Below are 23,398 nucleotides of genomic sequence, written 5' to 3'. Positions count from 1 at the left end.
TCACTCAAAAGGGACTACAGGCCAAAATGTAACACTAAGACCAAAATTCTATTTATTTATTTATTTATTTATTTATTTATTTACTGTATTTTAGGGAAGGGTCTACAGGGTGTTCAGGGTCTCACTACTAGATCGGACTCCCTAGTGATCCACCTGCTTACAGCCTCCCAAGAGCTGGGATTACAGATGTACGCCACCACGGCCAGCCTCAGTTGCCCTCTCAGTGCGCCCCAGGGGTGAGGCCATGGCCAGCACGGGGATTGAATCTCTGGCCTCTGCACCTGCTTGCAGGTGCTTTAATCCGCTGAGCTATTTGGCTGGCACCTCTTTTCATTTTTGTAGACAGGGTCTCACTATGTAGTTCAGGCTAGCCTTGAATCGAAGCAGTCCCACCTCAGCCTCCCAAGTGCCGGCTGGGATTACAGATGTGAAACACCACGCCTGGATAAAGAGATATTTTTAGGGGGGAAATATAGAAGAAAATCTTTATTAATCCCAAATTAGGCAAAAAAAAATTTTTTTTTTAGACATTACGTCAGAGTATTAACCGTAGCCAGGCGTGGTGGCACGCGGGTGTGATTCCAGCATGCGGGAGGCTGAGGTAGGACGCTCAGATCCTGTCTCAAAACAAAAGGAAGGCAAAAGGCACATGAAGCACTGGGATGAGGGAAAGGAGCAAAGATAGAAGGAAGGAAGGGAACTATGTATTAGCTAAGGTAATTGTGCTACTAGTTTTTTTTTTCTAGTACCGGGGATTGAACTTGGGACCTTGGTTTATTTATTTATTTTTTTAATTATTTTTATTTGTGTGTGTGTGTGTGTGTGTGGCCAGCTCAGCCCACCAGGGGGCAGGGCTGGCTGGCATGTGGTGCTGGGGGATTGAACCGCGGTCCCTGTGCTTTGCTAAGCTTGTTCTAAGTAGGTGCTTTAGACCACTGAGCCATCTCACCAGCCCCTTCTATTGGTTTATTGAAAGGAATGGTTAATGCTTAATTTTTTGACCAATTTTATGTGCTTACATCTGGTAATCTGAACAATTACTTTGAAGACAACAATATGCAATGTAACAACCATCGTTGAATTAAAAAAAAAAAATCAACAAAACACAAAGAGCACATGTAGGCTATTGACCATGACCAGCCTTTAGGAAATGCAAGTTAAAACCTCAGTGGGATATGGGGACCTCCCAATAGGAGGGCTGAAAAGACTGAGCATGTCCAGCACGGGCCATTCCTGTAATCCCAGAACTTTTGGAAGCTAAGGCAGGAGGATCTCAAGTTTAAGTTCCGCTTAAGCAACTTTTTTTTTTTTTTTTTTTGGTCCTTTTGAGACTGGGGCTCACTATGCAATTCAAGCTGGCCTTGAGCTCACTTTGTAGCCCAGGCTGGTCTCACACTCACAAGATCCTCCTGCCTCAGCCTTCTGAGCACTGGGATTGCAGGCATGTGCTACTGCGCCCAGCTTAGGCAGTTTACTGATTTTTTTTTTTTTCAAGCCATGACCATTTGATTCAGATCACAAAACTTGAGACGCACACCTAATATATAACCTTCTTATATGCACTGACTTTAAATACTGGTGGCTTTTTAGGAATGAGAGACCTGTGTTGCTGAGCGCCCGCTCTTTAATGCAAAGACTTAGATTTACTTTTTCAAATGGTGCAGTCTCACTAACACATAAGCCCTTAGCAGACCCCTAATAAAAGACCAATTTGTAAAACTGGGCCATTTCAATGTTTTTACAATTTAATAAATAGTTTTCTTGATGAATGTAGGCGTGAGAGTTCTTCAGCAGTGTTCCAGTTATGGTTTTCCTGATTGGTCTGTAGTCTTCAGTGAGTGTGAGAAGTCACTGTCTGAAACATCTGTCAAGCTAGTAAGACGGCACTGATGCATCATCCTTTGCAGGATTGCTGGTCGCCGGGGCATATTTACCCCAGATCACCTTGCCCCCTTGCGTCACAAGGCCCAACTCGCTCACGTTCTCCTCAATCACTGTTCCTGTGGTAATCACACCCAAAGTCGTATACAGTGGCGAGGAAGGATTCTTCTCCACACCAAGTATTGGTAGGCAAAAGGTGGCTTTCGGTTCAGGATGTGTTGTTACATGGGCCTTCTTAAAACGTAAGCCCCTTGGCCTAATGGATCTTTCATACTTAGGTGGTTTTCTCGTAAAGCCATCTCCAACAGAGCAGACTTTAGCAACCATCCTCTTCCAGGCCTTCTCTTTTCTCTTTCCAGTTCGAATAACTTTTAATACTTCCGTTTCTCCTCGGGCACAAACTTTGGGCAGAGGAACTTCCCATTTTCCCACTTTTTCTTTTCGTTTTTGTTTAATCATGTTGGAAAGTACTTTTGCACGAGGCTGTCCCTCTCTGTCCAGCAGGTAGGCAGGTCCTGCTCCTTGTGGGTCTTTTCATCATTCTTTTGTTTGGTGTTTCTCTTTTCATACATCTTGATAGTCTTCTTCACTTGTATTTTCTTGGCATGGCGCTGTTTGTGGTAGAGCTCAGCCTTCAGGCCAATCATTTTTTTGCCATCTTTGAATGTTCATGAGCCTCTTGACTTTTCTTCTTTCTCTTTTTCTCATGGTAATCCAAGCGCTACCCATAGCATTTATGCTGTAATCCAATATATTCATTCTGTGGCATGATGACAGCTGCAGAGCCACCGCGGGTAGCTTTTCTTTTCCTAAGAAAAGCTCTAACTTTGGGGTGTCCCAGATGCACAAGCTGCCCCCCTGATTTTTTTCCCACAAGTTTGCACTTGCCAGACAGGTGCTGTGCCGCTGAGCTATGTCCCCACAGCTAAACAACTTATTGAGACCCACCCTTTCTCCAAATAAATAACAAAAAAGGCCTGGGGCTGGGGCCAGTGGTGTGTGACAGGGACAGTGACGTTGCTGGGTATGGCTGAGGATGTAGAGCGATTCAGGTTTTCACACACAGCCAGCGGGAACACAAAGTTCACGGCCACATCAGCGAAAGAGTTCAGCAGACTTGAGTCGGGCTTGATGGCCTGTGCCTATGGTCCAGCTACTAGGGAGGTTGGGGCAGGAGGAGCCTGAGTCCAGGCCTGGGGGTCAGCCTTAACAACCTAGTAAGATCCTGTCTCTCCTCACCCCCTTCTTCCTTTCTGGGACTGAACCCAGGGCCTTCTGTTTATACTATATCCCAGCCCTTTTTTATTTTTTTATTTTGAAGCAAGGCCTCACTAAATTGCTAAATTGCCAAAACTGGTCTGGATCCTCCTGCCTCAGCCTCCTAGAATGCTGGGATTATAGGCATGTGCCACCACCTGACCACAGGGCCTGTCTCTTAAAACAAAAAAGTTTTTGGATCTCTTATAAACTTAAACATATGATTATACTGGCCCTAGCTGTTCTACTCCCAAGTAATAAAACTGAATAAAAAACCTGGATATGGATGTTTATAGAGGCCTAATTTATAATCACTCCCACCTGGGGCTGGTGAGATGGCTCAGTGGTCTAAAGCACCTACTTAGAACAAGCTAAGCTAAGAAAAGCACAGGGACCGCGGTTCAATCCCCCAGCACCACATGTCAGCCAGCCCCACCCCCTGGTGGGCTGAGCAGGCCACACACACACACACACACACACACACACACACACACACTAAATAAATAAATAAATATTTAAAAAAAAATCACTCCCACCTGAAAACAACTGAAATGCCTTTTCACTGGTGAGAAGAAAAACAAACTATAGCACATTCATGAAATGAAATGCTGCTCGGCCGCTGGCCTGGTACTGCATGCCTATAATCTCAGCACTTGGGAGGCCGAAGCAATTCAAGGCCAGCCTAGGCAACTTAGCAAGACTTTGTTGCTACATTTAAGAAAGAAGAAAGGAAAAAGTCTGGGAATGGAGCTCAGTGTAAAGACCCTGGGTTCAATTTTCAGCACCACCATTTCCAAGGAAGAAGGAAAAAGAAGAGGAGGAGGAAGAGGAGGAGGAGGGGGAGGAGGAGGAGGAGGAGAAAAGGAGAAGAAAAGGAGGAGGAGGAGGAAGAAGAAGAAGAAGAAGAAGAAGAAGAAGAAGAAGAAGAAGAAGAAGCAGCAGCAGCAGCAGCAGCAGCAGCAGCTAGACTCAAGGCCACTTATTGAAAGATTTCATTTATTTATTTCACATGTATTTTGGGATAGGTCTTTCTATGTAATCCAGGCTGGCTCCACACTCAAGACCCTCTTGCCTCAGCCTCCCCAGTTCTGGGGTTGTAGGCATACGCCCCTACACCTGTCTTAGTTACTTTTCTCTTGTTGTGAGACAGAACGCCCAAGGCCCGAGGCTTCAGGAGGAAAGGTTTATTTAGCTCACAGTGTGTAGAGGTTTCAGTATGACCAGCCGGCTCTAAGGCAAGGCGGCTCCGCAGAGGAGCAACTGTTCCTGGTGGTGGAGGACACCGAAAGCAATAAGCTCAGAAGAGAGAGGACAAGACTCTTTTTGTCCCTCGCAGGTATGCAGGTTACCTGTCCTAGGGCAGATGTAGCCCTCACACCCACAATCCTAGCATTGGACCTTGAATCAACCACAAACTCTAGATTCATCAACCTGTGAATAGATGGTTCCCCCCATGACTGTATGAGGCTTTGGGGGGACAGCCAGACACAAATCATAAAAACCTGGCTTAGGGATTCATTTACTGAGAACTTTATTTATTTATTTGGTATAGGGTCTCACTACACAGCTTGGACTCATAGTGCTCCTCCTGTCTTAGCCTGCCCCGTGCTGGAATTACAGGCGTGCACCACCCTGCCTGGTTTTGGTGGCACCCGCATAGTGCTCCCCGAGTTCCAGGGCCGGCATGTAGTACCAGGGACCAAATGTGGGTCCTTGTGCTTTCCAGGCAGGTGCTTAGACCACTGAGCTATCTCCCCAGCCCATGAGACCCAGTTTTGTCCTGTTGCCTCTCCTGAGCTTAAGCCATCCTCCTGGCTCATAGTCCCAGAGCCTGGCTCCCTCCTCAGGCTCCTTCCCAGGCTTCGGCAGCGCTTCCACGGTGACCAGTTCAAAATAGACCCCAAAGGGAGAAAAACACAAACAAAACCACCACACAGGCAGGCAGCAAAGACATCATCTAATAAACCAACAGATTTTAGGAGAGATAGGAGATGACACTGTAACCATGAAACCGGAGCAGCTAACTCCCTCAGAGAAGGGAGGAAAAAGGAGAGATCACAACAGAAGGGAAAGCTCTGAGAAAGTTTTGTTTTGTTTTGAGACAGGGTCTTGCTCTCTAAGTCAGGCGGGCCTTCAGCTCACCATGTAGCCCAGGCTGGCCTTGAACAGGTGGGCATCTGTGGGTTTTGCATGCTAGGATTCAACCGACCTCTGACTAAAAATATTGAGAAAAGACCCTGCATCTGCAGTGGGCACTACAGACATGGGGGCATTATTCCCCAAACAATTTTTACACATATTTAAATTGTCTTAGGTATTATGAGTCACCTGGGAATAAGTGACTACAGGAGGATGTGTGTATGCTCTAGGCAGATACTCTGATATTTTATATGGAGGATCTGGGCTTCAGCGGCTCGGTGCCTGGGGAGTGGGGCCTGGAACGGAGCCCTTCCAAAGGTGTCATAGAGTGTCTAGAATGGAAATGGGGAGTCTTCACCCAAGCACTAAAAAAAGGAAGGAGAGAGGGAGTTAGGAAACAAGTTCATTGTCTAACAGAAGTCCCGGAAAGAGAGTAGAAAAACTAAAAAGAAGGGGCTGGGAGTGGCGCTCGCTGGTACAGCTGGTGCCTTGCTAGCATGGGAGAGCCCTGGGTTCAAATCCTTAGCAGGAGGAAGGAAGAGAAGCAGAGAGGGAGGAAATGAGAGCGCGACCTGTCAATCACAGAGAGCCATCAACTCACAGCTGAGATGCAAGCGCAGAGCAGCTGCCCAGCTTCCCAAGCCCAGATCTGACGTGAAAAGAAGGACCGATGCCATTGACTTGGTCGCCACTGCCCTCTTGTTCTTGCAGTGGCCCGGGCTGCACGCGGGGCGTGTCTTTACTGTGCTTCTTCAGCACTTTGTCTCCTGCCTTCTTTCTTATTAATCTTAAATACATGCTGCATTCCTATCTGTACCAGTTGTTCCACGCAGTACTCTGATCAGGATGGCGAGAGCCTGGAAAGGATCGCTGGCCACTACACTGTCTCACAGAGGTGGCTGGCTCAGGAGGCTGAGGTAGGAGCGTCGCCATGAGTTCAAGTCCAGCTTGGGCTCCATAGTGAAACCCTGTGTCCCCACACCCTGCCAAAAAAGTAATAAAGAGGCAAAGGATGTCTGAAATGGATGATTGTAGGATATAACTATTTTCAGAAAATTAGAGATCATTGGTTGAAGTAACAAAAATATTTCAAGTAGTGACCGCAAGGGAAGCAATGGTCCATTAGGGGCAGGAGTGTATAGGAGAGAGGCTGAGAGAAGGTTATTTTGGGGGTGCACTGAGGATTGAATCTGGGCTTCTATACAGAGCTACATCTCCAACCCTTTCAAATAAACTTTCTTTCTTTTCCTTCCTTCCTTCCTTCCTTCCTTCCTTCCTTCCTTTCCTTTCTTTCATCTTTTAAAATTCTAAGACAGGGTCTTGCTGATTGCCCTGGCTGGGTTCGAACTTTTCCATCCTGCCTCTGTCCTCCAGAGTCCTGGAAGTGCCCCAGAGAGCTGGTATTACAGGCATGCACCACCAGCCCAACCGACCCTGTTCACTATCAATGTCTTCATGAGACAAACATCTCATTAGCGTCTGAGTCTCCTCCTTGGAGTGTGATTTTCACTGTACTACTAGAGTGAAAGTAACTATAGGTTACTTCAGCAACTACACAAGCCTTATGTCTGGCCTCCTGGAATTTACCCCTTATCATCTGGGAACATTCCTAATTGGGGTCTGTATGTTTTAGGGAGTTGGGAACATGGATACAGGGCCCTGTTACGCAGTTCAGGCTAGTCTTGAACTCTATTTAACTCATACTGGCCATGGTGATCCTCCTGCCTCAGCCTCCCCCATGCTGGATCTTAACCATCTTTTTTCTGCCTAACTCTGCTGACTACATTGTCTTCTCACGTGCTTCCTGTGTTATCTTAGTTTTATAGCCTTGAAGACTGGTTCTTTTTCTAAACTTTCCATTCCTGGTGTGTTTATTAACTCTGTGAAGCTGAGGGCCAGGCCTAGCTATCCCAGCAACACCTGGCTCACATTTAGAACGCTAAGTATGAAGTGTTTCACAATGCGCCCTACTTTAGGACTTCCTGGACCGAAATGGGGAGTCTGCCCCATTACCCCAATGTAATGCAGGCAATACATTGCTTCGCTGTTCCTTAGGGTTCAGATCCCCACATCCTTGCTAGGGATTGAACCCAGGGCCTTGCTCGAGTACTAAGTTGCAGGAATTGTTCCCCTTTGACAGAAAAGAAAACTGGCTCAGAATTTTCCCTTTGGAATCATCTAGGAGCTGGTGCGCTGGTCAGACTGCAAAGGCACAGGGACAACCTCTGGACTGCACGCTGCAGCAGCAGCGTCTGGAGCAGACAACTGGGCTCTGGCGGGCTCTGCGCAGGAGCAGGCCCTGGGTCTGCTTCGCACGCTCGGAAAATCCCTTAGGTATTTATTCCATGACCCAGTCTTTGCCTTGATTAAAAGTAATGGGGGACAGCAGCCACGCCATCCCACACAATCAGAAAGGTGCTTTGAGCTCTCAGTTCCGGACGCGGCAGAAGAAAGCAGCCCACAAGGGAGGAGCCCTACCCCCACCCACCACGTGGAGGGTCCGCCCCGCCCGCCCGCAAACAGGCCAAGGGCCAGTGTCCCCAGCCCGAAGTAGACCCGGCGGCGAAGCCAGCCGTCGCCTTCCCTGGACCCAGACACCCGCGAGGGCTGAATCCCACAGCCAACTTCCCGCGCAGCTCCAGGGTCCGCCCGGAGGGGAGGGGGCGGTGGCTAGGGGCGGGGAAGGGAGGCGTGGCCTCCTTTTTTTCTTTTTTGTCCTCCTAAATAAGTAGCACTTTTCCTATACCTTTAAGAGGCGGGTGCGGGCATCCGATAGGCTGAGTGCTCCAGTGACGTCACGCCGGGGCCGGCGCCCTCCCCTGCCGCGCTGCCGCGAGCCCGCGGATAGTCCGCGCGCGGGCCGGGCCGGGCCGGCGCCCCTCACCCTCGCGCTGCCGAGTCTCCCCGGACCCCGGGGGATGCCCCGGCCAGGGTCTCCTCATGGCCACCGACGTTTTCATGTGCTCCCCTCGCCGGCCCCGCAGCCGGGTCCGCTCGGTGCTGCTCAAGCCGCCGGTGCCGGAGGACGACGACGACTCGGACACAGACGAGCCGTCCCCGCCGCCCGCCTCCGGCTCGGCCCCCGCGGCCCGGGCCCACGCGAGCGCCGCGCTGCTGCCGCCCCGGACCGGCTCGGGCCGTGAGGAGCCTCCGCGCCGCCAGCAGATCATCCACAGCGGCCACTTCATGGTGTCGTCGCCGCACCGCGAGCACCCGCCCAAGAAGGGCTACGATTTCGACACGGTCAACAAGCAGACGTGCCAGACCTACAGCTTCGGCAAGACCAGCTCCTGCCACCTGTCCATCGACGCCTCGCTCACCAAGCTCTTCGAGTGCATGACCCTGGCCTACAGGTAGGAACCGGCCGGACCGCGTCCCAACGGGGGTCTCCCTTTGACACAACGGAGGGTTGGGCCGCCGAGACCCCCGGGCTTCGCGCGGTCGGTGGCGAGGCAGTGTGGGTCGGGGTCCCCAGATGCGAGAGGCGCCGCCGCCCTGGCCTGTCTCCTGGAGCTGAGCTTTGCTTCTTCCGGTTTCTCGCTCCCCATCCAGGGACTGCCCCCTGGGGGTTGGGGGCCACAGATCTGCGACAAGAAAAGGGTGCTAATATGGCTGCACCTTGTGTTACTCGGCGCTGTCTGCCCGTTCCCCAAGTGTGCAGTACCCAGCGGTGGGTAAGACCACCTGCCCAGACCGTCTGTGGCCCTGTCTCCATTATTTCATGATTGTGTAACATCTTGGAGCCTGCTTCCTCCTTTAGGGAGAATGACAGTAGTCTCTGCCTCCAGGGGGCTCTTGTGGGGATGGACTGAGATAGGTAGAAGGCTTATTTTAGTGCCTGGCAGAGAGTTAGGTGCTCCATAATTGTTAGCTACTTTTCTTTCTCCTTACTGTGAATGGAACCCATGACTTTCCCACAGAGCCACCCCTTCTTAAGTTGCATTTTTAACTTGGAGACACTATCTCGCTAAATTGCTACATTTGGGCTGGAACTTTCTGGCTGGGCTGGAACTGGCAGCCTTGCTTTAGCCTCCCACGGTGCAGGGATTAAAATGTTAGCTACTTTTCACATTGTACCTTGTGCCAAGAGACTGGAGCTCCCCACAACCCACTTATTGGAAGGCCCTGAGGTAGGGTAGTGGGGCTCTTGGAGGGATTTCTGGCTGCCCTGAAACGTTATATAAGGAACATGGCAGTGTCCAGGACAGACATCCCAGATACTGTCCTAATACTTTAGTGGAGTTCTGGGTTCTGACATGAGAGGTGTTCTCCCCCCGCCCCCCCTTACTATTTTTATATTTTTGAGACAAGCTCTTCTTCTTCTATAGTCTAGGCAGGCCTTGAACTCCCTGTGTGGCCCAGGCTGGCCTTCACCTCCTGGTGATCTTCCTGCCTCAGCCTCCTGGATGCTGGGATTACAGGCATGTATGCTGTGCCAAGACCCCTTTTTTTTCTAAGTAGCAGAAATCCCTGGCCTTGAGGTTAAGCTTCTCTGTGCTCTCTCCCTTCCCCAGGGATATGTGAGGTATTTGCTTCAGGTGACTTTTCCCTCAGCCCTAAAGTTGTTTGGACTGGCTGCAGTGGCCTGAAAGTCCAGCCCTCAGAGAGCTGGTGATGAGGTCCCTGCTGAGTGGGGCTTCTTGCATTAGTATCCTTGAAACCCTAACTACTGAGCTCTGATTTTGGGGCAGCCCAGGAAGTGTCCTGGGAGATTCCAGCTGCAGTCTAAAGAACAGTAGGAATATTCCCCTGGCCCCTTTTTGGGAGAGTAGTGAGGTGCTCATTTAAATCCAAGTTAAAACATTATACCTTTATCTGGATTTAAAAGACTGGCTACTTGGTTCTGGATGGCATTCTGCCCTGTGGAATAAATGATCAGTCAACGTGTTCCTTTGTTATGTTCCTGAAGTGCGCCCCTCACCCATTTCCCCTTTTGAAGTCTGCCCTCACGACAGCCCTGGAGCTATTCCTCCTGCGTCCCTGACGTGGCACGTTGGGCAGTCTCCACCCTGGTTCTCAGGTCCTGCCAGTCCAAGCTGGCATCAAGCCTGTGAAGATGTTCGGATTTTAAAAAGACAAATGGCACTGAGGTTGCAGCCTGGGCGCCCTTCAGTCTTGGATTGTGAGCACTTGCTTTGGCATCAGGCTGCACTAGATTGTAGCATAAACTCTGCTGTGAAAAAGCCTTTCAAACACAACTAGAGGGGAAAGACAGGAATGTGCTTGATTAAGAGAACTTAATCCTCTTCTTTAATATAAACTTCTGCATGGGGGGGCATCGAATGCTGGAGTCTCCGGAGTTGCAGGCTAGAAAACTCTCACCTAAGTAAGCTCTGCTAAAGGAAAAATAAACCAAGCTCTCCTTTGCCTTTCGTTTGGGTAACCTAAAGGCCTGTTGAGTCCACCAGGGAATTTTCTTAATGACTTTTTTTGTTGCCATTTCTTTAAAAAATGTTTTGGCAACGGTCCATTGCTCAGACAACTTTCTTGATTGCAAAATGCACCACTAGTTTGGTGCGAGCTTACCTGGCTGTTGGCCTCCCTGTGGCCTGTGTTGCTTTTATTGCTGCCCCTTCTCCCGAGGGTTTGCTGCCACCTACCTTTACCACTGAAGGCCCCTTCTAGTGAGGTCTCACTGAGATGCTTTGTCTCTGTGTGAGGCTGAGTTGGCCTTGCCTGAGTTTTGCTGGCAGTAGGGAATCTGTACAGACTGACAGCTGGAGAAAAGTGTTTGAACTCACGACCACGCGCTGGCTTTTGGAGAAGTCAGGTTGGGTGCTGTGGGAGAAAGACCAGCCTGAGAACCCGGCTGACTTCCCACTCTGCCTGGTGAGAGCCTTCGCCACTGCCCTGCCTGGGGCTCCTGCTCGTGCTGAGAGCAAGGCCAACTGGTCTCCTCCTCTGTGTGACGGTTTCTGGCCTTGGTCCTTTCTAACTTCAGCTTCCTGTCCCCTGGCCTCTTGGTTTTGGCTGCTTAACCCTCCCTGGTACACTCTGCGCTGCCTTTTTTTTTTTTTTTTCCGATTTGGTTTGGTTTGGTTTCCTGTTAACTGCTGCCTCTCAGCTGTTTCCAGATGAGGTTCAACAGCTCTTGGGGGAGGAACCAAGTGCAGAGGAAGTTGTGGTTATTTTTTACCCAGGCTGGAGAATTGGAATCAAGATCCTGAACATGGGCTATTCCAGAATATGCAGAGGCTTTCATTCCTGCCTGGACTGGGGGCCCAGGTGTCTGGGGACTGTGCTCAGCAGTCTGTCTGGGAGGTTCCTGTGCAGGTGGGGTTCCACTGGAGTCCGTCTGTGGGCCAAATGTACTCAAGCATAGCGGCCTGCAGGGAGGAGCTTGTCTTTCCCAAGGCGAACTGTGGCTGTGGCAGTGTGTGAGGGGATGAGCAGCCTGTGGCTTAGCTTTCCTGCCCTCCTGCTGTCTGCTACTTCCTGGTGGGTGACTGAGATGCCCCTTGCCCCTTTGGGTGGAAGCACGGATTAGCTGAGCTCATGTCTGTGAGTGTCTGTAGTCCCTGGCACAGTACACGCAACAGGAGGTCTCTCCGACTAAGTGTCTCAGGGGAGGATGGTGGAATTTTAATCCTGCATCCTTGTTTAGTTGACAGTGGCCAGGGTCCCAGGTTTCCCATCTGTAACCTGAAAATTATGCCTGCGCCTCCCTACCTGCTGGGTTCTTTTATTGGGCGCAGCTCTCAGCTGCCTGTCTGAACCATGCTAGTAGGAGCACTGTTGACCTGCCTGGTCCTTCCAAGGCCTGCATTGGAGCTGTGCACTGTGGAACGGTTCACGGTGCCCGCCCTCTCAGCATTTTAAGGAATGTCACACATGTACACCTCCCACCTAGATTCTGAGCACATCTCATGTGGAGCTTTCTGTGACTGAGTTTGGTTTCAATTCTCTCCTTTTATTAATCCCTTGTCTGGGAGGTGCAGTGTGAATGTTCCAGAGGGTAGAAGGAGAAGGGAGTTTTCTGGAAGTGGCTTTCCGCCTGAGAGGATGTTTGAGGAGACTTCAGTGAGGAGCTGCAGGTAGCCTGGGGTATGAGTGTCCGGGTGTGACCCCCACATGTGTTCCCTGTGCGCTAGCTGTCTGTCGGTGCCTCCGGGTCAGAGGCTGTACAGACAGACATGAGGGATAGCAAAGCCCACAGGCTTGGAGCACTGTTCCCTTCACATTCTAAGTTTTCTCTAGAGGAACCTTCTGATGATGGGTGTGGTAACTCATTGTAAACTCATTGTATGTCCTCGTTCATACAAGGGACTAGGTGTACTCTTTGACTCCCATACCAAAGATAAACTGTTGTTCTTCACTTACCCTCTTGCTAGTTGTTAATGGTGGGATAGTGTGCCCGTTGGCGAGTATCAGTTCTCGAGCCCAGCCTGTACAACTTAGTGAGACCCTGTCTCAAAAAATAAAAAGTCCTGGAGGTGCAGTTCAGTCCAGAGGTCTCCAGTTCAGTCAACAGCACCAGTGTTTGTCTTCTCCCCTGTGGTTGTCTAGGACCAAACTTCCATTTTACACCTGAGCTGACTGGTTAGCTGCCTGCCAGGTAAAAGGGCGAGGAAGTGTTGGCAGAACGGGAGCGTCTGGGCGAGGAGGATAGGGAAAGGCTGCCAGGGTGAAAGGAGAGTCGCACCAACCGAGCAGCGGTGCTGAGCGTACGGCACCTGTGTCGCTGTGTTTTTAAGACAAAAAATGTTGACGCAGGGGTTTTTTGTAAACTAAAACCTCAGTCTTCAGGTCTGATTGCAGTGTTGGCAGTTTGTGTTAAATAAGTGGGTTTTGGGCTGCAGTTTCGCACTCAGTCTCTCAAAGGTTCTCCGTCAGTGCTGTAGATTCTTTGACCGTAAGCAGCTCCCACAATAACACTCCAGGGTGGAGGTGGTGGAATACTTGGTTTTTAGATTAAGGAAAGCAAACATGAGCTCAGAAGGTAATTTGCTATGTCTCTGAGGTTGGCCACTTTTCCGAGAAGTCTCTTGTGCTCAACAGCCACCTCCCTCGTCTTCTCCCAGCAGCCTCACCGTGTGCTAGGAAGCCACCTGTCAGTACCTCCACTCCTGGGGAAAGAGAAGGCCTTGGGCAGCTGTGGCTCCCCTTGCCCTCCCCTGGGGACATCCTGCTACCCTTAAGTCCGGCTCTCAAGCACGTGCTGCTCTCACCCTCCTGAGTGAGTGCACCTCGCATCCCCCTGCACGGCACAGCCTCATCTGACTGGGCCCTGTGTGGTGTCTGACTCACCTGCTGCACTCACTTGTGACCTTCCTAGGAGCCCCACAGTGACACAGAGAAACTGAGTGTTAAGGAATATTTGAGGTGTGATCAAATGTATGTGACACTTAAACTTTTAATAAATGATCACAGTAAGAGATACGTTGTCATTAACACCCTCAAATCCTCCTCCTTGCTTCAGACAACCTTGTTGCATGTTCTTGCCACTTGCCAAGCAGTTCTAGAAGTCCTTTTTCTCAAGGGTGTCAGTTGTGTAGTAGGTGTCCAGAATGATGCAATAGGTGTGTTAGGAGCCAGGGAGAGGTTTCTGAAGGGGAGTCATGGCAACTTGTCTTTTACTGCAGCACATTTTATTTAAATGTTAACTGTATGTTTTGACTGTAGTTCATAGAGAATTATAAAGGGACACTGGAAGCTACCTTTATTTTGACTATTTGGTTCTGCTTAAGGTAGTGTGTATGGATTGTGTTTCTGGGGGTGCAGGTGTACAACAGGAAAAGCTTTTACTAGGTAGGAAGATTATTTTGGCCTGAGTGAGCCCAGCGTGATCACAAATGTTCTTCCAGGAACAGGGGATCGAAGAGAAAACCTGAGAGATCATGGTAGAAAGACCTGACACTGCTGACTCTGGAGCTGAAGGAAGGGGCTGTGAGCCAAGGAATGTGGGTGACCTAGAAACTGAAAGAAGCAAGGATGCACATGCTTTCCTAGAGCTTCTAGAAGGAAAGCATAAAGAAGACGAAAAATAGAGGAGAAGCATTGGGGACATAGCTCAGTGGCATAAGTGCTTACCTGGAAAGCTCAAGGTCCCAAGTTTAATCCCTGGTACCACACACACACACACACACACAAATAAAGGAGCATAGAAAAATGATGGACACGTTGAGTGATCAATACAGGAAAGAATTAGAGTGCATGAAACAAATTCAAACAGATATCCAGGAAATTAAAAATTCCACTAAAAACTGGTAAAACCACTTCGTAGAAACTGAAGTAGACTTTCAGACCTTGAAGACAGCATTATAGCTAGCCATTGTGAAAGGAAAGATCTCTTAAAAATAACAAAGAACCAGGAAATAACAATTCAACAGCTGCAAGATGATGCAAAGAAAAACAATTTAAGACTGATAGGTGTCAACAAACCAGCAGGAGGCAACACAAATGACACAAAAGGATTATTTGCAGAAGTAGTAGCAGAAAATTTCACAAACACGGGAAAAGAATCTGATGTCTAACAGGTAAGTGAAGCATATAGAACTCCAATTAGCAACAACCAAAATAAATCTACACCCAGACACATAATGAAGATCCCAGAAACTCAGCAGAAGAGAATATCAAAAGCTGGTAGAGAAAAGAAATATGACTGTAATAGAAAGCCCATCAGAATCACAGGAGATTTCCTCAACACAAATCATCAAGTCCAGAAGAGCTTGGAGTGAAGTATTTTAGGTCCCAAAAGAAAACAACTTCCAACCAAATTGATGTGCCCTGCAAAACTTATCTTTCAAAATTAATGGAGAGGGCTGGTGAGATGGCTCAGTGGTCTAAAGCACCTACTTAGAACAAACTAAGCCAAGCAAAGCACAGGGACCGCAGTTGGATCCCCCAGCATCACATGCCAGCCAGCCCCGCCCCCTGGTGGGCTGAGCTGGCCACACACACACACACACTAAATAAATAAATAATTAAATTAAAAAAAAAATTAATGGAGAAAATACATTCAATTTTTAAAAAAATTAACGGGGAAATAAAAATACTTCCATGATGAGGAACAACTGAAGAAATTCATGACAACCAAACCAGCCCTACAAAGAGTACTAAAAGATATTCTAGAAAGAGATAAAAATGAGCACAACTTCAAAAACAACAGTAGAGGGGCCGGGGAGATGGCATGTGCAAGGGCCTGAGTTCAATCCCCAGTTCGGCAAAAATAAATAAATAAATAAAAAAGTAGAAAGTAGAAAAAAATAAAAAATAAAAGTAGAAAGGAACCACCAAACATAGCAAGCAGTTAAACAGAGGGGGAAAGTAGGGAACCTACAGCAGGAAAATAACATGACAAAGGTAAGCCAAAACATATGAGTTATAACCATCAGTGTAAATGGCCAGAACTCATCACCAAAAGAAGCAGACTGGCAGAGTGCATTGAGAAACAAAACCCAACTATATGCTGTATACAAGAAACACATTTAACTCAAAAGGAAAGACAGCTGCCTATTTTAAAAATATTTCTGTATTCCTGCTGCCCAACAGAAAAATGTCAGTGGCCAGCCAGATAGCTCAGTGGACTAAAGCACGTGCGTAGGCAGAGCACAGTGGCGGGGGTTCCATCACCGGTGTGCAGTGCTGGCCCCACCCCTGAGGTGCACTGAGCCAGCAATTGAGACTGGGTGTGATGGCGCACACCTGTAATCCCAGCTCTTGGGAGGCTGAAAACAGGAGGATCACAACGAGTCCAATCTACCTACTGAGACTCTGTAGGCCTTGTCCTAAATACATTTTTAAAAAAAAAGAAAGAAAGAAAAATGTGCATATGGGAGGTCAGGAGCAATCCCAGGCAAGTCCGGAGGGCATTAAGCCGGCCCATGTAGAAATCCATCGTCCATCTACAGACCAGCAGTGCTGATGCAAAGAGACATCATTTACTTAGAAAATGATTCAATTTATCAAAAAGATGCAAAATTTTCTAATTGTACTTACCTATGAAAATTCCTAAAAGCAAATTTTCTGAAGCAAATTATAGGAAAAATAGAGAAATTAATCATTTTGAGCTATTATAACACAGTTCTCAATAATTGAATGAAGAAATCAGATAAATTCAACTTTCATGGAGATTTTAATAAAGCGATAAGCCACTTTTGAAAAGAAAAGAAGGAAAGCATCGTTGTTCAATCTGGAGTTTAGCCGTGTGAGGCCCAGTTCTGACTTCTACTCCCAGAACTACAAGATAATAAAACTTCAAAGATAATAATTTTTGTTTTCTTTTTGTCTTTTTGAGACAGGATCTTCTATGCAATTCGTGCTGGCCTTGAGCTCACTTTGTAGCCCAGGTTGGCCTTAAATTTGCAACGGTCCTCCTGCCTTAGTAAATGATGTCTCTGCCTCCTGAGCATGGGGATTACAGGTGTGTACCATCACGCCTGACTGAATAAATTTATATTCTGAATTACTAAATTTATGGTAATTTGTTTTAGCAACAATAGAAAACTAGGAGAAACTCCAGATTATGCCTCTAATTCCAATATGCTGATAGGCTGAGGAAGGAGGATTGCAAATTTCAATCTAGTCTGGGCAGTTTAGCAAGCTCCTGTCTCAAAGGGCTGGAAATGTGGTTCAGTGTGAGAGCTGTAGGTTCAGTTCCCACTGCAGTGCAGTACAGTGCCATACAAGTACATACACACACGGGTGCACACACACACACACACATACACACATGCAGTTTCTCAAGGAAAGATGGTCGAGCAAAGATCTTGCCTGGGAAATCTTCGGAGCTGAGCATGCAGCGCATACTGGAGTTCCAGGTTGTGCTCGGGGCGCAGGGCCCAGGGCAGGGGATTGCAGTGACAGGTGGGCCCTCATCACAGGGGAAGTATGTGGTTGGACTGAGCCCTGTTCCCTGCCTGGTGTGACCTATAATGGGATTTGTAGAAAGCTACTGACTTATTTGAAAGATTCATATAATAGCAGTGAAAAATTCAGTGTGAGCTCCTTTCCCCAACTCTTGGGTATAAACTTGCTGTCCAGACAGCCAGTTTCTGGTGGACGTTCACTGTGGTTAGAGTTCCTGGCCCTGGGCCTTGTGTTTCAGACTGAGCTGTTTGAGCGGCAGGTGGTGGGACCCTCTGGCGCAAGCTTGCCCACCAGTGAGGTTATCATCAGGACTGGAAGAAGACCGCTCGTGCCCTGCCAGTTGCAGCACCCAAGAGCTGCAGCGTGACCTGAGCTGACTCGGGCCTGGTCCACAGCGCAAGAGGAGTTCTGCACCGCCCTCTTTGCCTTACGCTTGCACCCTGAGGTAGCTCGGCCCCTGCTGCACTGCTTGTCCTGGCTGCTGGTCTCACAGCCTTGCTCCTGTGCCTTCCTGCTGCTCTTTCCTGTCTCTACCCTCTACCCTGTGTATGTAGGAGCTGCCTTGAACTTGCCAGCAACCCCTGTCTGTCCTGCATACCTTGCTTAATGCACGTCTCATAACTTCATGCTCTTTGCTGGCTGGTTAGTTACTTCAGCCTCTCAGGCTTGGGGTCAGGCGTTCCAGAAAGGAGGTTTGGCCGGCTGACCTCCATGGGCCGTGGTGCTCGAGGCTGGTGGTGGCTTTGGTCTGGCTGGCCTGGCCCAGTGCCCATCCTGTGCACTGAGCCTCCTTGATGCCGGGTGGAGTCCTGGGCCTGGTGGAGCCTGTGCTGTGGTGGGAAGCACATCTGATTTGGGGCAGGAAGTGCAGGGAAGAACTTGAGGGACTGTATGTGATGGTGCGAGGAGGTTGTCCTGCCAGAAACCCCTTCCAAAGAGTTAACACTTCAGCCTGAGCCGAAATGCCAGTGGTAGACGGAGCTGCCACGGCTGTGGTGGAGGTAGCTGGAGCCACTGCATGGCGTGCTGTGGAGGGCAGGGCAGTGGAGCTAGGCCCTGCTGGGAATCAGGACTCATCCTTGGTGCTGGTGGTAGCTCCTAGGCCTGTCTCCTGTGGCCTGGCCAACTGGAACCTGGCCTATGCAGCCCAGGGTAGGGTGAGGACCTGCGAACCGTGACACAAACCTGGTCATCAAAGCAGAAAAGAGCCCCTTGTGTAGAAGGAGGAATTAACCTGGTTTTCAGATAGCCCAAAGATCCACTTTCTGTGTTTATATGGCCCCTGGCCTATTTCCAAATGACTCTCCAGAGAAAGTTTTAAAATGTATAAATCCCCGTCATTTATTAAGGTGGAGTGCTTTAAATGAATTCTTTTTTCTTGAGACAGCATGTGGCTGTGTAGTGCAGGCAGGCCTTGAACAAGTGGCAACCCTCCTGCCTTAGCCTCCCAAGCATAGGGATCATAGGCGTTTGCCACCATGCCTGGCACTTTTAAGGACTTGTTAAAGCAGTACATAATTACATTAGCTTGTTGTTTTAGATACAGTAAGCCCCAGTTTATGAATGAGATCTGTTCTGGGAGAACACTTGTAAGTCAGGTTCACTCGTAAGTCCAAGTGAGTCTTCTGCACCTTTGACTCAGATGCACAATGTAAAGCATAAAAAACTTGACACAGAAATACAGCGGGTCCTTGGCTACATGTACACTGTCACACTGCACAGTGAGCACACAGTGACACAGCTGTGACTATGTCTAGCAGATAGGTGAGTTACTTCTGTAGTTTATTCAAATCTATGAATGTTCGTGATGCAAGTTTGTTGGTATCTGAGAAAGTTCCCAACTTGAATATTCATAAGTTGGGGGGTTATTGTAACATTTCCAGCTGTATAGCAAGCTCTTTTAATTTGTGTGTGTGTGTGTGTGTGTGTGTGTGTGTGTAAGTATATAACTGGGGACTGAGCCCAGGGCCTTCACAATGAGCTACATCCCCAGCTCTTTATGTTGATATAGGGTCTGGCTAAATCACCACACTGCCTTGCCTGGGCCGGAACTTGCCAGCCTCCTGCCTCAGCCTTCCAGAGCGCTGGCATTCCAGGTGTGCATGTGTCTTGGCTCCCAGCTGAATGCAGCCACTTTAAGTGTCCAGCTTGGTGATTATTTGATTTGGGCAGTCATTATCACAATCCATCCTAAATCCAGTTTTAGGACATTCTGTACAATCCTCATGGCCTTTTACATTTAATCCTGGTTCCTGCCCCAGACAACCACTGATCTGGCTCCACAGCTTTGCCTTTTCTGGGCATTTCTTCCCTGTGGGATCACTGACTGTGTGGCCTGTTGCGTCTGGCACTTGGCTTTGCCGTAACACAGTCCAAGTCACTGTAGCCTGTGCTGTACTTCATTCTTTCTCAAGAATGGCATTCCATTGTATGATGTCCCTCATTCTGTCTGTTCTTGACAGATTTGTCCTTGAGGGCACCCCTAAGGCCTTTCTTCTCTGGGTATTGACTTTCCATTTCCGATAATAAGGCTCTCTTAACAGAATCAGACAGGAACTTCCTTACAGGGTAACAGTCAGGAAATGACCGTGATGGATGTAGCGAGATGACTGAATCCAGAGCCCTCAGACGGGCGTCCATGGGAAGAAGTCCAAGAGGAGAGAGAGGATTGGACTGGGATTACATTTATCAGCCTGTGAACCTAATTTTGTAGCTGATACAATTTTAGGAATAAATTGCATTCAGTAATTAAAAATAAGAAACAAATTCTGGTGTATGGAACATGGCTGCATCTCAAAAACATGCAAATGAAGTGAGATGTGAGCCACTGTGCCCAAGTTGTGAGTTTTTTTTGTTGTTGTTGTTGTTTTTTTAATTTATGTATTTGTATAGGGTCTCATTATGCAGCTTGGACTCTAGTGATCCTGTTTTCAGCCTCCCCAGCGCTAGGATTACAGGCGTATGCCACCACACCCAGACTTGGTTGCCGTCTCAGCACGTCCCGGGGTAGAGCCAGTGTGGCATGTGGTACTGGGGATCTAACCCTGGTCCCTTAGCTTGCCTAAGCAGGTGGGTGCTTAGTTCATTGAGCTATCTCTCTGGTCCTTCAACTTGTGTTTTGTATCTCATTTAATTGTTTTTTGTTTTAAATTTTATTTATTTTGTGGAACTGGGGATTGAACTCAGGCCCTTGTGCTTGCCAGGCAAGTACTTATTCTACTGAGCTATCTCCCCAGCCCCCCTTTCTTAAAATTTTATTTTATTTTTTGCCAAAGTATTTTTGTTTGTTTGTTTTTGGTGGTACCAGGGATTGAACTCACGACCTTGTGCTTGCCAGGCAAGCCCTTATTCTACTGAGCTATCACCCCAGCCCCTCTATCTCTTTGAATTGTGTGCACATTGTCAGAACTCCTTGAATGGCACACTTAGGATCTGTGCATTTAGCCAGGCACACTAGTGCATGCCTGTAATCCCAGCACTCAGCACTGAGGCAGGAGGATCATTGCAGTTTGAGACCAGCCTGGGCTACAAAGTGAGCTCAAGGCCAGCCTGAACTGCATAGTGAGACTCTATCTCAAAAAGACAAGGAAAAAAAAAAAAGATTTGTGCATTATACCTGATGCAGGGCTATATATCTACAATCCTGTACTCATGAGGCTGAAGCAAGAGGATTGCAAGTTTTGATATCCTATCTCAAAATAATAAAGGGTGAAGGAGTGCAGAAGGCCCTGTGGTCAGTCCCCAGTACTGCCAAAAACACTTTTATGGATTTTATTATATAAAATTTCTACAGAAACCAAGAGGAACCAGATAAATATTAAACTTGAGTTAATGATATGCACACCGAGATGTTAGGGATGAAATGATGAAATATTCTATGCATCTTACTTTGAAATGGTTTAAACTGGTGGCTATCAAACTTTTTGGCCTTGGCACAGCTTTACTCTCTTAAATATTGAGAACCTCAAAGAGTTTTTGTATGTGGGTGCTGTGTACTGATGTTTGCCATATAGAAATCAAAACTGAGAACTTATTAAACATGTAAAAATAACCTCATATATATAATTTAATTAATTAATTGTCTATAACAAGGTCTTTATGCAGTTCAGGCTGGCCTTGAGCTCACTTTGTAGCCCAGGACAGTCTTGAATTTGCAATCTCCTCCTGCCTTAGCCTCCCTAGTGAGGGTAGGTAGGATTACAGGTGTGCACCACCACACCTGGCTAACCTCATTATATAGTAACATAATTTTTTTTTTTTTTTTTTCCCAGAACCAGGGATTGAACTCAGGCCCTTGCGCTTGCCAGGCAAGTGCTTTTTCTTCTGAGCCATCTCCCTGGCCCCGAACATAAATTATTTTTGTAGAAAATAACTACTCTTGCACAGGGTCTCTCTATGCAACTCGGACTTGTAGTGATCCTCCTGTTTTCAGCCTCCCCAGCGCTGGGATTACAGATGTGCACCACCACACCTGTTCTCTGTTTCTAATATTTGGCTCAAGTCTAGTCAAAAGGCAGCTGAATGTCTATGTCTGCTTTTTTTTTTCATGTAGATAGTACAGGGTTTATAGGGTCTCACTACACAGGTCGGACTCAAAGTGATCCTCTTGTTTTCAGCCTCCCAAGTGCTGGCTAGGATTACAGGTGTTCACCACCACGCCCAGACTCAATTGCTGGCTTAGCATGCCCTGGGGTAGAGCCAGCACAGCACTTCAGGGATCACACTTAGCTGTCTGGCCAGCCCTTATATCTGCTTTTATGTTAACTGTGGCTATATCACATGGCTGAAAGAGTCCCCATACACTTTGGTTTTTGTTTGTTTGTTTTGTTTCTTGCTTGCTTTCATTTTTTAAAATATTTATTTGTTTATTTTTGTGGTTCCGGGGATTGAACTCAGGACCCTGCGCTTTCCAGGCAAGCTATCTCCCCGGCCCTTTATTTTTGTTTTCTTTTTCTAGTTTTATGAAGTTAGCAGTTTTTTGTTTTTGTTTTTGTTTCTGTTTTTGGTTTTTTTTGGCGGAACCGGGGATTGAACTCAGATCCTTGCGTTTGCCAGTCAAGCGCTTATCCTACTGAGCCATCTCCCCGGCCCCTATTTTTGTTTTCTTGAGACAAAGTCTTGCAGTGCACTTTAGGCTGGCCTTGAACTCACTATGCAGCTCAGGCTGGTCTCAAATTTATGGTGATCCTCCTGCCTTAGCTTCCCTAGTGATGGAATTACAGGCCTGCGTCACCACCCAGCAATGCTAAACTTTTTTAAAAGGATGAAGTTTATGCTATGTAAATTATATTGCAATAAATTAAATGTATGCTATGTAAATTATATTGCAGTGTAGTGGTGCATGTCCACAGCCCCAGCACTCTTCTCAGGTGTGGTGGTACATGCCTTTAATCCTCAGCACTCAGGAGGCTGAGGGCAGGGGATGGGTGAGTTGGAGGCTAGCCTCGGTACATAGTGAGTTTGTAAAAAAAATAAAAGCAAAAGCCAGACATGCTCTTACATCTGTATCTGTAAAGTCCATGATTCTCTTTCTTCTGTGCACAGACCGCAAGAAGTGTCTGAGAACATGGCCTCTCAGGGCTGAGCCTTCCTGCCAGGGTGAGCAAGCACTTGGGAAAATGGGAAGCGGTCTCTCTGCCTTGGCCCTGCGAGGCTTTCCTCGCCTCAGTATGTTTCTCAGCGTCTGAGGTCACAGATGAAAACACCCACAGGGATGAGGAGTTGAAAAGGGCCATCTTTAAGATCAAGGGCTCTTTTCTTTTTTCATTTTTCTGGTACCAGGGATTGAACTCAGGACCCTGGGCTTGCCAGGCAAGCACTTATTCTACTGAGCTATCTCCCTGGTCCTCTTTTGTATCTTTCTTTTGTTCCTTTTGATAAAATCATACTTAGAGAAAAATATTTATTATGCAGACCGTGTAAGCATGAGCTAAAGTAGACTTGGCTTCAGTAGCAGAGAAGAGCACAGCGAGGATGGCGAGCTATGTAAGCTGCTGTGTTTGCCCAGGGTTATGATCCCTGACAAGTTGGAAAACCTGTGAGGGCTCTGGGGTTTTGGCAGGGAGATGTCACCAAGGAGTGAGCACAGCCCCTCACCCAGGAGAGCCCTAGGCTCTGCTGACCTACCGTGGTCCTAGCCCCAGAGATTGGAATGTCTATGTGAATTCTACTTGTGGATTTAAAAAAACAAATTTTAATTTCAATTTTCTGGGTTTTTTTGTTAGTTTGTTTTGTTTTGTTTTTACCCAGGATCAAACTCAGGGCTCTGCACTTGCCAGGCATGTGCTTATGCCACCGAGCTATCTCCCCAGCC

General features: G+C 47.8%; 1 protein-coding gene across 2 annotated transcripts in view; it reads left to right on the top strand.

The window, feature by feature from the left end:
• Positions 1 to 8,095: 8,095 nt before the first annotated feature.
• The window catches only part of Mlxip (MLX interacting protein), a 47,805-nt gene continuing 32,502 nt past the window's right edge, over positions 8,096 to 23,398 (top strand). For both annotated transcript variants that reach the window (XM_023720533.1, XM_023720535.1), the window contains exon 1: positions 8,096 to 8,630. In XM_023720533.1, the coding sequence (XP_023576301.1) occupies positions 8,218 to 8,630 (413 nt within the window). In that variant the 5' untranslated portion in view covers positions 8,096 to 8,217. The remainder of the gene's footprint in view (positions 8,631 to 23,398) is intronic.

Source organism: Octodon degus, unplaced genomic scaffold, assembly GCF_000260255.1.
Source record: "Octodon degus isolate 3935 unplaced genomic scaffold, OctDeg1.0 scaffold00076, whole genome shotgun sequence".
Classification (NCBI taxonomy): domain Eukaryota; kingdom Metazoa; phylum Chordata; class Mammalia; order Rodentia; family Octodontidae; genus Octodon; species Octodon degus.
This window is presented reverse-complemented; position numbering and strand designations above follow the sequence as displayed.